We start from the raw sequence: 17,370 nt of genomic DNA, 5'->3' as shown, positions 1-17,370 counted from the left end.
GTCACACATCACCTGAAGATCAGCAGACGCCGGAGAGTAACATGAGAAAAACTCATCCGCTTAAACAGAGATGCCAGCACTGCTCAGAGCAATATTCACTGCTGACATGTTTTAAAGTCTACATATTCCTTTCATTTTTCCACTGAGTGTTGCTAAATTCATACGCGCAGGAGAAGGGATTAAATCTGTCTTCATCAATAAACAGGTTTACATTTGTGCATTTATTATCATTAATGTTTTCATTTTCAGTCACAACTTTTGTTTAGCTTTTTTTCATTTGCAATTGTTATAGCACATTGAATTCAACCTTCAATCATTAAATACACTGTACTGTAAAAATACTGTACTTCAATAAACATTTTACATTCACATGTTCATTACAATTACCATTTACATTCACCTAATGAACTTAATTTCTATTATTAAATCTTATCCCTTATGTCTATATTATTTACAATTGATTATAATGTAATAACTGTAATTTTGTTGTCTTCTTTCTTTTTAATTTAAATGATAAAAATAGTAAATAACAATGCCAACAATTTTTATAGTTGTAAAAAGCATATTAAAATTGACTCTGACTACTCAAATCAACATTTTCAGATTTTACTGTAAAATACTGTACTTCGTCAGTAAATAATCATGCATTCATTCATTTATTGTCATTAAAAATTTCACTCAATGAATTCAACTCATTTTTATTATTTAACCCTATTTTTGTTTTATCAATGTAACCCTATTATCTTTATAATTAATCATTACTACATTTTACTGTAATTGTCTTTTTTTTTCCTTTTAATAAAAAGCAAATAAAAACAGCAACATAACAGAAATGTTGTTTTGCACGGCACTGATCTTATTATTTATATATATATATATATATACTGCATTGTTTAATAATAATAATAAGAAGAAGTCAATGTATTATTATTATTATTATTATTATTATTATTATTAATAAACATCCAGCTAATTTATACAATGCCAAAAGAAAGCACTTGCTTTGGTGCTTTTGTTCTTTTGTTAACATGCTCATCACAATTGTATGGAAAAATGCAGAATCTGATGTTTTTTTGTTTTTTCTTCCATTTTACATCATATCATCACTTTGATTTCAATTTCAGCTAATTTTCCATTTTAAACAGGGATTTTGGACACCAGACTTTTTCCTCAGCCTCGAATGAATGGATTGATGCAATGTGTTCCAGCACAAGCCAGTGGAGCATCGTGATATTTTAACATGCTTTCTCAAACCAATGTTCGATTGTCACTCACTTAAAAATGCCCTCAACATTGATATAATACTGCAAATCTGCTGTTTCATGATTCAAGCTCATGTGACCACAAATTGGTCCAAAACATCCATGTAGAGCACATTAATCTCGTCCACCTCTTTCCATTCGCACAGATGTAATAAAAGACTGGAACAGCCGATTGAGAGGCTTTAAAGGTTAAAGGCTGCCTGAGCCCTGCTGCTTAAGCTCTGGCTGTTACAGTTCATTCTATCAGCGGCTACATTATGAGATCATTGCAAACTGGGTCACACTGTAATATCGCAGTGCTGAGATGGATGCTGTTCAGCCGAGCTTGTTTCAAGAAAGCGTGTTATTTTCAAGGACATCATCGCGTATACAGTCATGCACGTCGCACAGCACAGTCATCGTACATGATGGACGCTCAGAGGACGTTTTTCAGTCTGAAAAACGCCTTCGCTCTCCGGATCCCATTATGCATTCAGGCCCTGTTGTAGTTAAGGCTGATAAAAGCATTTGTGCGTCGCCGTGTGCTAAGCATGCTTGAGAAGCAATTAGCCCATGTACAGAGTCAGTCTGCCATTTCTCACCCCATTAAGTTCAGCCCAGTGGTTTAATTCATAGCATAAAGATGCGCCAGGACCCGTCCCATGCTGTTTTCACATGCCATCATCAGCCTGGCCGGCGAAAGAGAGAAAGAGCGACGGGAGACAAACGAGGCGTTATTGCTTTCAGTGCATGTGGAGGAAATGTGACTCAATGCATCGCTATTCTCTGCACTAACAGATACTGTATGTCTGAGGTCCCGGTTAATAAGGCAAAAGCTGAAGCTCCAAAGACGCTGGCAGATTTTTCAGGCATATTTTTATAAGCGCTCAGGTAAAACAAGAGTTTCAGAAAACAAACCCTGAAATCTCTGGCAAAGGATTGCATCATTTCACGACAAACGTCATTGTGAATATAGTCAAGTCAAGTCACCGTTATTTATATAGCGCTTTTAACAATACAGATTGTGTCAAAGCAACTGTACAGTATTAATTAGGAAAATAGTGTGTCATTAATGCAAAAAAAAATGCATAATATAATATAGGGGTGTTACAATACGTCAGGTATACTTAAAAATAAAAACTATGCCATTATTTAGTCACCTTAATGTTATTTCAATGCCACAGCTCAATGAGGGGCAACTACGTTGCTCCAAAAAATACAAAAACACAATTAAAGCAGAATAAAAAAAGCAAGTTAAGCTTAAGTTTTAAAGCTTTAAAGGTTCAATGCAATTTAAGCTTAATCGGTGGAATTTTTTGACATAATGTTGATTATTTTACATTTTTCTTACAATGAGGCCCATTTTTGGAGAATATAAAAGCATAAATGTGAAGCTTATGACTATAAAAGCATTTACATTGTGTTAAAAAGTTGCATTTTTTGAGCTGTAAAGTGTTTAATTGTTTAATTAATTTACAGTTGTTTTATGGTTTAATGTTGTTGTTATGCAAACTAAGTTATAAATCTGGATAACCATACACAGAAAAAGAACAGTAAGCAGTTATTTATTTACATTTTATATTTATATTTTAACATTTACAGACTGGCCCCTTTCACTTCCATTGCAAGTTACTCACTGTAACTCAGACTTTTATAAGTGGAAATTAATCAGCATTTCGAAACATATACAGTTGATTGAGCTTAACTTCTACTGAAATAAGAATAATACATATTCTGAAGCCATAGCCATCGAAGACTTCGAAGATAGTGTATTATTCATATGGACCACTTATGCGGTGCTTTATTGCCATTTTTGGTGCTTTTTGTTTCTTTAAAATCTTCTACTCTTGTGTTTTACTGAGGAAAACAAAAATAGTGCATATGGGCTTGGAATCGACATGAGAGTAAATGGTGACTCAAATTACATTTTTAGATGAACTATTCATTTTAATCATTGATGTGTAAAGACACGAAACTATCGGTCTGTGTAAGAAACTGAACAGTATTTATATCGTTTTTTACCTCTAATGCACTGCAATGCCTAAACTGTACTAAACGCGTCCTCGACACAGCCGGTGCGTTCGCGTCTTCTTCTTCTTGCTTTACGGCGGATCACAGACTTATAAGTGCATTACCGCGACCATTGACACTATATCTATATCTCAATTAGGAGTGTCAATGGTCCATTTGAGAGCTAATCCATGGCTTTCACCAGCATCAATAGCACCTTGAAGAGTCTGGAGAAGGGTATGATGAAGCTGGAAGCTCGCAGCGTTTGGTAGTTGGACAGTTTTCACCCAAAAACCTTTCCAAACAGGCTGTTGAAATCAGACTCGGATAATAAATCACTGCTTCGTCATCATCATCACACCGTCTCTCTCTGATGCGCTCATTCCTGAGGTCATTAAGAAATTAATTTGAGTGAAGGAAATGAGGTCAAGATAAAATGGAATTGGATCTTTGAAAGAGGGTAAAGGAAGAGCCAGGGTTTGGCTGGATGCTTTGGTTTCTGATTTCTCCTGCCCGGTTGGCTCGAGCCGCAGCGAGAGAGAGCCACCGTTAACAGGCTCCTGGCTTCACCAAAGCCTGCCCGTAATCTCCAGCAAATTGAGTCTGCTGCTGCCGGCTGGGAAACGGCTTCGGATCAACACCGTCCAAAGAGAACCAGTAAACAGGTCCGGCTCTTTTAGAGCAAGTAACAGGTTTTTTTGAGAGTTCGAAAACACTGAGTAAAGGCCCGTCCACACAACGGTAACTATATCACCATCAGAGCTGGGTAGTGACTGATTACATGTAATCTGGATTACGTAATCAGATTCCCAAAAGTTGGTTACAGTTTATTTTAAGGTGTCATTTTTACAGTGCCATTATACATTTAAGTACTGGGTAATATTAATTAACTAGTATTTACTATATGGTTAGGGTTTGGTTTAGCGTTACTTGCATGTAATTATGCATAATTTAGTGTTATTATAATAGTAAGTACATGTAACATGTGTAACAAGGACACCCTATAATAAAGTGTAGCCCAAAAATTAAGTACTTGTAATTAGGTTATATTACATTTTAAACCTGAAATGACTTTTGTAAATCCAGTGGTCAAATCCTGACTGGACTTGTCTGAATGTCCACAAAACTGGAAGACTTTCTGAGTGTATATAAGAGGTTGGCTAAATACAGTATGAATAATGTATTGCTATTGTGTGAAAAAATATATAATCATGTAATCAAAAAAGTTACTGTACTCTGATTATGTGTATTTTAAGAAGTGGTCATCAACTACTGATTAACACATTGATTTTCATTTAAATAACCCCTAAATATACAACTCATTATATACACTAACACTTTAAAACAGACAGAGATGTAGATGTTTGTGAAAAGTGTTTTCTCTGTTTTGGAGAGATTAACACTTAACTTATACCATATTTATTGCATCAAAAATTCTTTATTATTTTTTTTAAAGAAAAAAAAAATAGTGCAGCCCCATTGATATATTTTAATATTACATTTTGTTTCATTTTTTTGTTAGTTTCTCATGAACTTAAAAATCACCAGGTGCTTGCGAACCACCTTTTGGGAAACATCTCAAGTTTGCGATTACGTTGATATTTAAGATGCACAACTACACTAAGTGACGAAAAAGCACAAACTTCATAGAGCATTCAAGAATGCTCAACCATAATATTTTGTTGTCCTGTCAACTAATGGAATTTATAATCATTATATAGTCAGTAGCATTATACATCGAGTGAAGTTAGGGTTTGGGACATATGCTTTTGGTTCTGAATCAATCTAAAGATGTCTTCTGAAGAATTCAGCATCCATCCTCTGCACTTCTATAACTGTCTGGTTCAGCTCAGCTACCAAATCTGACCTCAGAAGACTACAGAGGGTAGTCCGGACTGCTGAGTGAATCATTGGTACAACCCTCCCTTCTCTCCAAGAACTGTACTCATCCAGAGTGAGCAAAAGGGCTGGCAGAATCACTCTGGACCCCTCACATCCAGCACACTCCCTCTTTGAACTGTTGCCATCTGGTCGACGCTACAGAGCTCTGAGCACCAGAACGGCCAGACACAGGAACAGTTTCTTCCCTCAGGCAATCCATCTCATGAACACTTAACAATAACTGTGGAACACACACTATTTACACACTCATAAACTTATTTATCTAACACTCATACTCAGTCTACACCTCAAATTTGCACATAATATACAGTACCTGTACATACAAAACTGTCTATTGTAATATACCTGCACATACAATTGTCAATTTATATATTTTTATTCCTTATTTACTTGTTCTATTTTTTATTTATTTTAATTTTTTATTATCTGTGTTTTTTGTTCTGTCACTGTCATTCTGTTACACTGTGGAAGCTTCTGTCACGAAAACAAATTCCTCGTATGTGTAAACATACCTGGCAATAAAGCTCATTCTGATTCTGATTCAGATCTGATGAATCTGAAGGAATCTGTCTGCTCACAGCGCCTCTAGTGGATACGGTGGTCCTGTCAGAAGGAAGCTGTGCTGGGGCAGACAGAGTAAACAGTCCCAGCGAGAGCACGGCAGGCTTTGATCCGGGGTTTAAGCCCCCTGTGGTTTCCTCCTCGACCCGACTGATCCTGTCACACTCTCTCTGTCTGTCTGTGAGCGTGAGACGGCGTCTCATCACACACTTCATCACTGCTGCTGTATCTCTTCCCATCACTCATCACTCTCTATCTCTCTCTCTCTCTCTCTATCTGTCTCCGTCTCTGTCTCTCTCTCCCTCTCTCTCTCTGCCTGTCTAATGCTGTGTATCTGTTGATTCATCACTGGAATAGAATAAAATGTAACACTTGTCATTTCTGTGCTAAAAATGTGCTTCATGTGGACACATCTAAATATACTGCTTTTATTGAAGTTAAAAAAATAAATTTGATATGACTAAATCAGTGTTATTACAGTATCACTGATATGCCATTATAGTTTTGTAAATATTTTGAATTAGATGTTCATCTTTATATTCTGTTCTGGTTTAATTTTAGTTGTGTATTTATTTATGTATTTATTTGTTTGTTTGTGTAGATTTTTATTAAGTTGGATTAGGTTTTAGTATGTTAAATTAAAACTGAGAAATATTGCCTTGGCAACTAGCTGAAATAAAATGACTTTTTTTTTAATAATAATAATAATAATGAGTAAAAAAAAAAAGAAATACAAGATTTTTTTTTTGCTAATTTATTGAACATACTATATATTTTTCAAAATTGCACATGTCTAAAAAAAAATTTCTTTTTTTTTTTTTTTTTTACATTTAATTTGACTTCAGTTAACATTTATTTAATTTCAAATACTGATTTGTTTTTAATGGTTTTATTTATATTTTTGGTTCATTATAATTACCCTGGTCTAAATGAATGTTGCTAAATAGCAAGAGTAATGTTACGAGTCAAGAATGAAATACAGTAGCTTCCTAAGGTCACAACTGCATGTTTCTGCACATTTTTAGTTGTTCTGCTGGGACTTTACCATTATTTATGTACTGCATTTAAAGTAAACATAAAATCAAAACAGAGTGGATTTACTTTATCAAAACATATTTTATTTTATATAAAAATAACAATAATAATAAAAAAACAACAAACAAACAAAAATAAATAAATAACTTGCTTGGTCTAAACTGACTTTCATTTTCGGCTGATATCAGAAATCCTGCTTGTTACGCAACATTTCACAATCGATTCCAGATGGAGAAAATCAAGTCCTGTCCTACATCTTCTCTCGTTAAATATCCTGCATCATATGCATGTCAGATTAGAAAAGTGAAATGGGTTTTGACTTTAACCACTGACATTCTGTTACTGTAAAGCCACTTTTCAACTCTACAGGCTGTGTGTGGCATTAAAGAGGAATCAGCCTGCGGCACTGTCTTTACAGATGGGACTGATGCTGTTTGATCAGTGAAGTCATTTACTGACTCCTTTGGCTTGATTGTGCCTTAAAAGTGCTATAAATCTCTACTAGGATCCAACAGGACTGTTGCATCTGTTAGGAACAGATATGTGACGCATATATGCAACGTAATCATGTTAGAAGGGATAGTTCACCTAAAAATTAAAATTCTGTCATCATTTATTCACTCTTATGTCAACACGTCTGACTTTCTTGCATGAAACACAAAAGGTGAAATGTTTCAAGCAATTACAATTAACCCGTTTAATTGTAACATATCCAAATGATTTGTCATTAGTAACCCTTTGAAATAATCAATAATTCTTTTTTTTTAATTTTGTGTGAAAGTGTGTGAAAAATTGTGTTTTATGGTCAGATAATGTGTGTACTGAATTAACATATTTCTGCAGTCATGAAAATTGTTATATATCTTAGCCCTGCTATTTTAAACTGTTTGATCACATTGAAGGGTTACTAGCTTATGCATAAAATGCATAAAAAAAACCTTATACAACATTAGAAATAGAATAGAAATACTGATATAAAAAACAAAAAATACAACCATCAACGTATTTCAAAGTTGCTACACTCTAAAAAATGCTGGGTTGTTTCAACCCAATGTTGAGTCAAATATGGACTAACCCAGCTGTTGGGCTAAATTTTCTAAATTAAAGTTTTAACCCAAACGTTGGGTTAGTCCATATTTGACCCAAAGTTGGGTTGAAACAACCCAGCATTTTTTAGAGTGTACTTTTTTGTAAAATATATCATCAACTTTTTATATTAGTGCTACCAGTATTACAACATCAATATTGTAACTTATTTGTAACATTTGCACTTTTAATTCAGTGCAATATTTTGTCATTGCAACACTTTAGTGTAATTTTCACTAACAACTGCAATTGGATTTATATTGTATACCTATTGTGACCATCAAGATGTTTACTCATTCTATGAACACACTCAACAAAACTGAATATATGTGAAATCATATATTAAAACTAGACACCTTAAAGATAATGTGTACCAAAAATCTTTGTCATATCTTTGTGTTGACATATTTTACCAGCCTTTCGTTTTGGAGCTTCGATGCAGTTATCATCTTCTCAAAGTGCAAACAGGAAATAAACTGCTCTGGTCATGTGACAATCTGCACTAAGCATGTGACACTGCACATGTTTAATTGAGACCCTTTATGTTTTCCATATTTGCAGGAAGTGCACTAAAACATTAGTCAGTAAGGTTTTTAGAGCTTTATAAATAAATAAATAAAAATATTATGCTGTAATACAACTGATTATATAATAAATATAATAAATCAGGAAACTAGATTAGGTGAAATAAATGCATGTGTATGAGTTGACATTCTCTTGATTTGTGCTTATAGGTGAAAGTGCAATAACTCTTAAATGACAACAATCATGATCAGTAATCACAATAGAAATGTTAATAATTGTAATAATCAGTTTAACCATTATGCAGCATGACTAAAATGCGGCCAATTATTAGTTAACTGAAACTGTTTTAATTGGCTGACTGTGAAAAAAAAAAAAAAACGCAAGCTTTTATTTTGGCAGAAAGCTGCAGGAAAGCCTTTTAAGTGTATATGGCAGCAGGTGTACAAACGCTTCTCAGTACAACCCTGCTGAAATGCTGCAATCATCTGTTCACAAAAAAGTTGAAAATTATGCAAATTACCAAAATAAAGCACAACTGACGCACATTACGTTCCCAAGTGCATCTCGCAGCACATGCAAAGATGGAGTTTGCAGCATTTACAGCGAACCGAGGCTTTCTGCTCGCATGCACATGAAAAGAAAGCGCAATTGGCACCAGTGTATCAATACTGCAGAGCATGAATACTGAAACAATTTTAAATATTAACAACTGATATGTATAGAAGAAAAAACTCGATATCTATGATGCTTTTGCATCCTTTTTGAAGCTTGAGAGCTTCAGTCCAAATTCATCGTAATTGAAAAAAAAAAAAACTGCATTCTTGAAAAATCCCTACTTTGTGTTTGAAAAGAAAAAATAATAATATCGAGCTTTGAGCGACTCCAGTGTGAATGAATGATGACAGAATGTCCATTTTGGGGCAAACGATTCCTTTAACGAGTCGTCTCTTTATTATTTGAGTGAGGACATTAGAAGAGGCCGAGCCGTTTGGTCTGAAATCTCAATTTTCAGAAAGCCATGTTTGCCGTTGCATCACTCCCTCTGCTTCTGTGTGATAAACCAATCTCTCAAATTACTGAGCTCAGGCACAGACACTTAACCGAGCTGCAAACACTGCACTGGAGCAAAGATAAGTACTCTTTGTCCAAATGACACTCGTCCCTCTCATTACATGCTGTGAGACACAGTCTCCTCTCCGTATTGTGTGTTTCTGTCTCCGTCTACTTCCTCTCTCTCTTTCGTTCCTCCCTAGAAAGAATAGCGCTTTTTTTCACTCTCTTCTGACACTTCATTTCAAGCACTTGTATTTTCAGGCAATCCATAGACATCTTGTGTGGGCCCGTTATGCATCGGGGCCGTTTAACCGTAATGGGAGTGTTTATGTTATCGATGGTTTTTGCATGTTGCTCTCCGCGCCACAGAGAATTCGGAAGTCAATCGGCTCGCTGAGGACAGCGGCAGTGAATCGACTCACTAATGAAATATATTGATCATCAAATTCAGCACAACAACTAGCTGACTCCAGAGGGAGCGCTGTCTGTTTCAATCAGCATGATAATGCTACGCTTAAACAAAGGCCTATAAAACTCTTGCATGTGGAGCGTGATCTTATAACAATATTGTGAATAATATAATGTGCTTAATGCATATAGATGTTTAATCCAAATCAATTTACAGTAGGGCAGTTTCAATGAGTCCCTTTGGAGAAGCTATGGGTTAAGTTGTTTGCTCAAGTACACGATGGCGGTAGAACAGAAACAGGGTCTATAGTTAATGGATCACCTGTAAGTGGGATCAAACCTGCTGATTTACAGTTAAAAGCCTGGATGAGGATACCAATAAGTGCCTTAAATTCATCAAGACAAGCACCTGAATTGGCATGCCTATAGAAATTGATTAAACGATGATATATTGCATCAATCAATCAAAATAAATACATTAATGAATTTTGATTTAAGTTTCTCTTGGTTAACATTAGTAAATTAAAGAAACAACAAATATACTTTTAAAATATAAAATAATATACTTATACATTTTTAAAGCATTTATTAATCTGGGTTAATGTGAATATATAAAATTGTTGATAATGTTCATTTGTAATACATGGTATTTAATTTATTCAACTAGAAATATATAAAAAAATGAAATTTAGATTTAGAAATTAATGTTAACCTAGATCAAGGTTGTTATTGTTAATTAAAAATAGAAGAAACTAAAATTTAAGCCATAAAAAAACAAAAAAACAAATATATATATATATATTGCTGTAAGGTTAACTTTGTTAACATTTGTAAATGAATGAAATAAATATACTACATATTAAAAGCATTTATTAATTTAGGTTAGCATCAATATATAAAATTGTTGATAATGTTCATTTATAACACCTACTTTTTAATTTATTCAACTAGAAATGTTAAAAATGCACGAGTATATTTAGAAATGAAAGTTAACCTAGATCAGGGTTGTACACGTTAATTAAAACTAAAACCGAAACTAAAACCACTTGAAATTAATATAAATGTTAACTGAAATAAAATATAAAAACACTTTTTATTTTGGCTATGTCAGCAACATTTCTCAATTCAATTTAGTTTAATTTGATATACTTAAATAGCCAAAATAAATTTTTTTTAAAATTAAATTTAATTAAATAAATCAATAAAACTACACAGACACACCTATAAAAGAGCAAAAACTAAAAAAAATGGCAAAATCATAACTAAATTACTAAAAGCGTAACTAAAATGAAAATAAAAATTAAAAATAGATTCAAAATATTCATAAAAACTATAATTGTATCTCAATGATACTAAAATAACACTGACCTACATTAATAAATTCTGCAAATATATTGTTCGTTCTTGTTATGACGTTAACATATATTGCCTTATTGTACCTAATATTTAACCGCACAATTATTGTGAGAAAACAACATTTCAATCATCCACTGGCGCACGTCCAGTTAAGTCATCATCTGCCCACCATGCCGCTCCAAACTCGCATGACCTTTTTAATCAAAGTTATTAGCTATTATCAAAATGTCAAACGGTGATCACTAGCTGTAAAGTTTGGCTCTAATTTAGGGAAACTTATTTCATCTAGTGCACCAGTGCTGCTCCCTCCAACAACAAAAAAAGACAAAATGCATTGCTGCCTTTATTTTTAATGCAACCCGGGCTGTGTAAACCATTCTTTTTCTATACACTACGTCTCCTACTCGAACGTCAGAGGAAAGAGAATGACAACATTTCCCTCAGCGTTTGTTTGCAAGGATGATCTTAGCCTGCGGCGGTTAGCATTAATTAAAAAGTGCAGCAGCAAAAGCTTGGGGGGTTGAATTTGAGTTTGAGCGGATGGGAGGAGAAGCGAAAAGACTTCAGACTCGTGCGAGATGCTAAATTCCTGCAGAGTGACAGAACTGATGACTAATTCAGAGCTGCTTGTGCCGTTTTATGTAAGTTACTGGTAGAGTTACATAAGTGTTTTCCATCTCAGCACAAACTTGCAGTACTTTGAAGTCAAACAGGGTTAAAGGGTATAAATACACATATACTCAAACACACAGACATATGCAGTCAAACACCAAGAGCATCGATTCTCTGCGGCCTATGAGGGGTAGAGATGGTTTAACTGTAACCGTTTTGATCTAACGGGAAGAAAAGCAAATGTCGCTACTAGCAAAACTACCTGTACTTGCTGGTGTGTTAGTTCAACAAACACACACATTTGTTTTTCTATCATGGTGGGGACTTTCCTTTAACATCTACTGTTTTTATACAGAGCTAGTGTTATTTTCTACCCCCTAGAAATGTTTCTACATTTGAATAGGTTAATTAAGATTCTGGCCATTTTCCTCTTAAGGACCATTGGATATCCAAAATGCATGTGACTTCAGGTTTTACAGTCCTTATGGGGACATTCAGTCCTCGCAATGTTGGCAAAAAACCTCACACACACACACACACACACACACACACACACACACACACACACACACACACACACACACACACACACACACACACACACACACACACACACACACACACACACACACACACACACACACACACACACACACACACACACACACACACACACACACACACACACACACTCAGGCAGAGTCTGCAGTCTCATGACGTGTGATGTGACCCCATTATTGCGCATCCCTGAAGTATCATTCAGCATTGAGTGTCAACCATCAGTTAGTCCTCTAAACGAGCCAAAAGAATTAAAGATTTTATCCGACATTCGCCATCTACACATCTTCCCCTGGACTGATCATCAATACTCCTTAATGTAAAGCTCTAAAGCCATCTCATATTCTCCAACACACACTCTCTCCGTTCAGAATGCATACTTGTCTCTGAGTTTTTGACTTTATTTTTAGCCCGATCCATATGTAGAGTGGGCGCAGAGTCGTTTACCCGGGCTACGCCGAGTCCTGGTGTTTATAAATAGCCGGAGCGAGCATTATTCCCACATCATCAATCACGTTGGGGCACGAGTGAGAGACTCGAGGTGGTAGTTCTCCACGCCACACGGTCTGGAGGTGTGAGCTGGATGGGTTAATCTGGAGGGGAACAGATGCCGGTGCCCGGGGAGCTCGAAGGATGAGGGATGGTTCGGGAAGGGTGAATTTTAGCTGGTGTGCTAGCCAGAGTGAACTGAAATATTTAATGTCCATATGGAGAGGGAGAGAAACTAAAGAATTCATTATTTTCTCTCGTGCATGCGCAGACTTGTTCACTTTTCAACAATTTCTGGCCCGTTTCTGCACATGAATCTATTCAGCTGAAATGTGACATTGACGCAGACACGCACTTGTCTTTTTTCTATGCCGTCAGCTCACTCCCAAACACAGAGCAAGGAACACACACACACACATACACACACACAGTGGAATCTTTTCATCTTGTAACCATGGCAGTTGGTACGATACAGTAGGAATCCATCCGATAACAAAGTGCTTACATAACTATTGCATTGCCAAGCTCGACTCCTACCTTGCACACCTCTTTCCCTTCTTCTCTGCCTCTCACTTTTGTGTTATCTTTCTATTTTTCTCACTCTGTATCTATTCACGCCATCATTTGGCATTCGTGCACTGGAAAAGAGCACCTCGCCTATGGATAAAAGAGATAAACCCCTCTCTTTTGGTTCCCAAGGCGGTCAAATTCTCAGGTTAAGGCCGCTCGCTTTGGTTTCTTAGTGTAATGAGGCTACATTGACTCCCCACCTGCTTCAACCTGCCAGTCCAAACTGGAAAACATTCATTATTTATCTCCTGCCGGAGAAACCAGTCACCTGCAGTCCAAACCAAATTGACAGTAGAAGGCAAGCAAACCTTACCTCCCGCAGTTCATGTGCCACATCTTTCAGCTCCTTGAGGATTCCTTCCAGCTGCTTGATCACCATCTTCATGTGGCTGCGGATCTGTTCTTTCTGACTGGGGGTCTCAGAGGGTTCCCGGGCTGGAGCTCCGCTCTGGGACATCCTTCACAGGCTGCTCACGGGCCGGGGTGCGGAGCGCTGAGGGCAGGGGCGAGCCGAGCCACGATCCATGTCTGGGGCCTCTGGGAGCCGCAGTGCTACTGATCCGATCTGGGGCTCGGGCCACGTGGGAAGGGTTCAACATCTTAAATACGCCTGGGCAGCCGAGAGACCTCGCTGGGTCTGTGGTCAAACCTCCTCTTGCTGTGTACGGCGGGGCATCTCAGGACAGACGCGGATGGAACGGAAGGTGCCGGAATCATTGAAGGATGCTTAGGCTGTTAGATCCAAGAACACACACCGGACTCCAGGATGAAGAAGCGAAATGCGCAAGAAGCATGGATCATTTCACCCTAGCATGTGTTTTATGTGCATGTGCGAGTCCTTAGGTGTAATTTTGGACGGAAAGCGGTTGTCTACCACGCAGAATTATTCTCTTCCATGAAGACATGGCAAGGAGAGTTGCACGAGCGACTGATCCACGTAAAATCCAATCCAGGAAGAAAAAGGAAACTCCCAAAGATGCTTTTCTTGCTAAGTGCTTCTTTGTTTTAGATCTGCAACGTTTGTTTGTAAAAAAAAGTCAAACCAAAAGGTGAAATATTCCAACTTTAGTTGTCCTTGAACTGGATCTGGAAGAAAAGGAGAGAGAGAGGGTGTAAATTCAGCCAAAAAGCCAGAGCAATTTTATGTGCGTGTATAGATGTGTTTGTAGATGTGTTGATGTGTCTGAAACATTAAACCAAGGCAACGGACGTGATGCTTTCAGAGCGATTGCCAAAATTGCAACTACACTTACAATAAGTGTTATGATGAACGTTTCACACGTAATCCCCCGAGGGGCATCAGACGGAATGACGCATCCTTTCCTCCGGGTCAGAGAGACATTTCTCACCCATTTCGTTAAATGGCTGGATAAAGACAGATCTCAATCTAGTTTCCTTCGATTACGGGTGAAATCCTTTTGTTAGCCTTTCTTCAAAAGCCATCAGAGAAGGTAAATTCCATGTCTTTTGCTTCAGGAAGAATTGGAAGAGAATAAAAGAGGAGAACTTGACCCTTCAAGGCGCAGCCAGAAGAGACAATCTGGAAAGACACAACACCTGGAAAGACAGGAAGGAGAGCGATTTCTCTTTTTACCTGGAAACGTCTCTCTTCCTCTCATTTTCCCCCGTGTTCAATTTTCTCAAACACATATCTTGATGTTCAAGCTTCGGTTTACTACACAAAATCAATTACAGACAGCAAAGAGAGACCAAGAAGAACAGATACAAATACAAACACGCTCACCAAATTGAATCCCACCAGCCCCCGTGGAAATACACTTCATAAGGCAGTGGTCTCTGGCACGCTTTCTCGCTCTCACCTCTCCCCTGGTCAGTGGTATAAAGTGCGTGCAGGTTTGCCTTTCCTCTCTCCTGAGGAATGACGGAAATACAGTTTTCGGCTCGGCTGAGCTTGGCTCATCCTTCCCGTTTTGTTGCGGCGTCAGTCACCATCACACATGCCGTCTACCTCCCAATCACCCCTACTTCTCTCTCTCCCGTTCCCACACACAATCCCACTCTTTTATGTCTTTCCTTTCAGCGTCTGTCCAGCCACACTCTCCCACCGTCAGAAGGAGGGTTCATTCAGAGCTGTCCTTCAGAGAGAAAGTGAAGCAGCAGCGGAGGAGGAGGAGTGAGGGATGAGGAGGCGGTGGATGAAAGACTGGCCCCGGTTCCCCTCTTTTCGAGCCCCCGGCAGCCTCGGCTTCTCCACTCCTACTTTGAATCCTGGAAGTCCTCGGATGCTCTTGTTGCTGCGGCGACCGTTTCCGCCTGGCATTCCGTCTCTCGGCCGTGGAGCAGACACCTCTTGTCGCCGTGACGACAGCCTCTGACTGAGGGAGGGATACTGCCTTTGCCTCCGATTCAAAACCCTGTGGATCCACGCGCACTCTGATCTGTGATTGGTGAATTCTCCGTTTACAGAAGCAAATGTGTCCCAAAGGCAATGTGCTCTGCGTATCTGTGAAATAAGATTATCTATAATGCTTCGGGTGCTTGAATTTGCTTATACGTAAAGCGCTGTGTGTGTGTGTGTGTGTGAGGTCAGTGTGTGTGTGTGTGTGTGTGGGGGTCTGTGTCGGTGGAGGCTGATGTAGCATTATTCTCACAGATCCATGTAGAAGCGTGTAGGCTTGGAGGAGCGAATGCATTGCACAGAAAGATGTCCTTGCGATATGCCTTTAAAAGTCATAGATCATTGCAAACTCTCTTAAACACCTTCACAGCCCTGTTTAGCGTAATTTGGTGTCTAATGAACATCGATAACGGAGTGCATTCGTAAGAATCGTCGACAGACATGAGCGGCGTTTGACTGCCATCGTCATCCGCGATGATATTTCTTTAACGCTAAGGTCATTCTGACTGCCGGTTTTTACTAGCCGAGCTGGAGAGAGGCCAAGGAAATATCAGCCCCACTTAATATTTCTGTCCTGGATTTATTGCACCTGGCCCGATTATGGAGAAGTTTTATAGAACGCAATATTTTTCTAGCAGGGCCGCACGCTCGTGCTTTCACAGGTGTACCTCCAGAGGAAATCACTCGGGTAATGTGGTACTACAGAGAGAGGGTGAGGGAATAAAGAAGTGTTCGGGAAGAAGAAAGCGGCCCGTGGGGTTTATTTGACCACTTCTGTTTACACTGCAATGAGCAATCACACCCCAGTTATTTGATACTTCAAGATCAAGTATCTTTTTATTAGACGAGTCAGTATTTGGCTGACTCACTGAGATACGGCCGCTGTGTCTCTGTTTGTGTGTGAGGATATGGATTTATTTTTTTCTCATAAACCAAAACTTGAGGGACCCAGCCGGTCGATAGAGGCGTTCTAACCCTCAGCCGGTTTCTTGGTCAGACGGTTTCGTCTGTCACAGCCGGAGTTCACTACTGGACAGGAACTGCACGCTTATCACTGCTATTTTAAAACACATGTAAATGGCATATGAAGCCAACGTCTTCTTGCTTTGGAAACCTGTGATTCTCCTCTCCAGAAGGTGGCACAGTGGTGCAGTGAAGACTCTGGAAACACACAATAGAGCAACACAGAGGCCACACAGAGGACCTGTGAAAGAATCTTCATCTGTTCACTTACAAGAATGTTTGGAAATAATTTTGTACATTTATCACTGAATGTATACTTAGCCATTTTTAAGGATGAACAGTCTGGTAAATAAATATGAATAAACTATCTGTGCAAAGCATATGAGTATTAGAAGATATCAGAACTTTTTTTACATTTGAAAAGTATCCTATTTGCAGTTTTGGTTTATTTTCATTTCACACTACAAATATATACAGTAGCAAGGGTTATTATAGATAACACTTTATAGTGATAGTATTTAAATATATTATGTAAATCTTTAAATTATTTTATTTAAATTTTTTTTTATTAAAACACTTACTAAAATGTACTAAATTACAAAAACAGAATTTTAAAAAATGAATAAAAATTGTATAGACATT

The 17,370-nt window shown here is 37.7% G+C and overlaps 1 protein-coding gene across 1 annotated transcript in view; it reads right to left on the bottom strand.

Moving 5' to 3' along the window:
• Positions 1-14,424, bottom strand: part of LOC107740352 (UPF0583 protein C15orf59 homolog) — a 77,523-nt gene extending 63,099 nt beyond the window's left edge. Inside the window, exon 1 of the mRNA XM_016552768.1 lies at positions 13,720-14,424. Coding sequence (XP_016408254.1) covers positions 13,720-13,863 — 144 coding nt within the window. The 5' untranslated portion in view covers positions 13,864-14,424. The remainder of the gene's footprint in view (positions 1-13,719) is intronic.
• Positions 14,425-17,370: the final 2,946 nt, after the last annotated feature.

This window comes from Sinocyclocheilus rhinocerous, unplaced genomic scaffold (genome assembly GCF_001515625.1).
Source record: "Sinocyclocheilus rhinocerous isolate Xijiao unplaced genomic scaffold, SAMN03320098_v1.1 scaffold1006, whole genome shotgun sequence".
Classification (NCBI taxonomy): domain Eukaryota; kingdom Metazoa; phylum Chordata; class Actinopteri; order Cypriniformes; family Cyprinidae; genus Sinocyclocheilus; species Sinocyclocheilus rhinocerous.
Note: the sequence above shows the minus strand (reverse complement) of the source record. Positions and strands in the feature narration are given on the sequence as shown.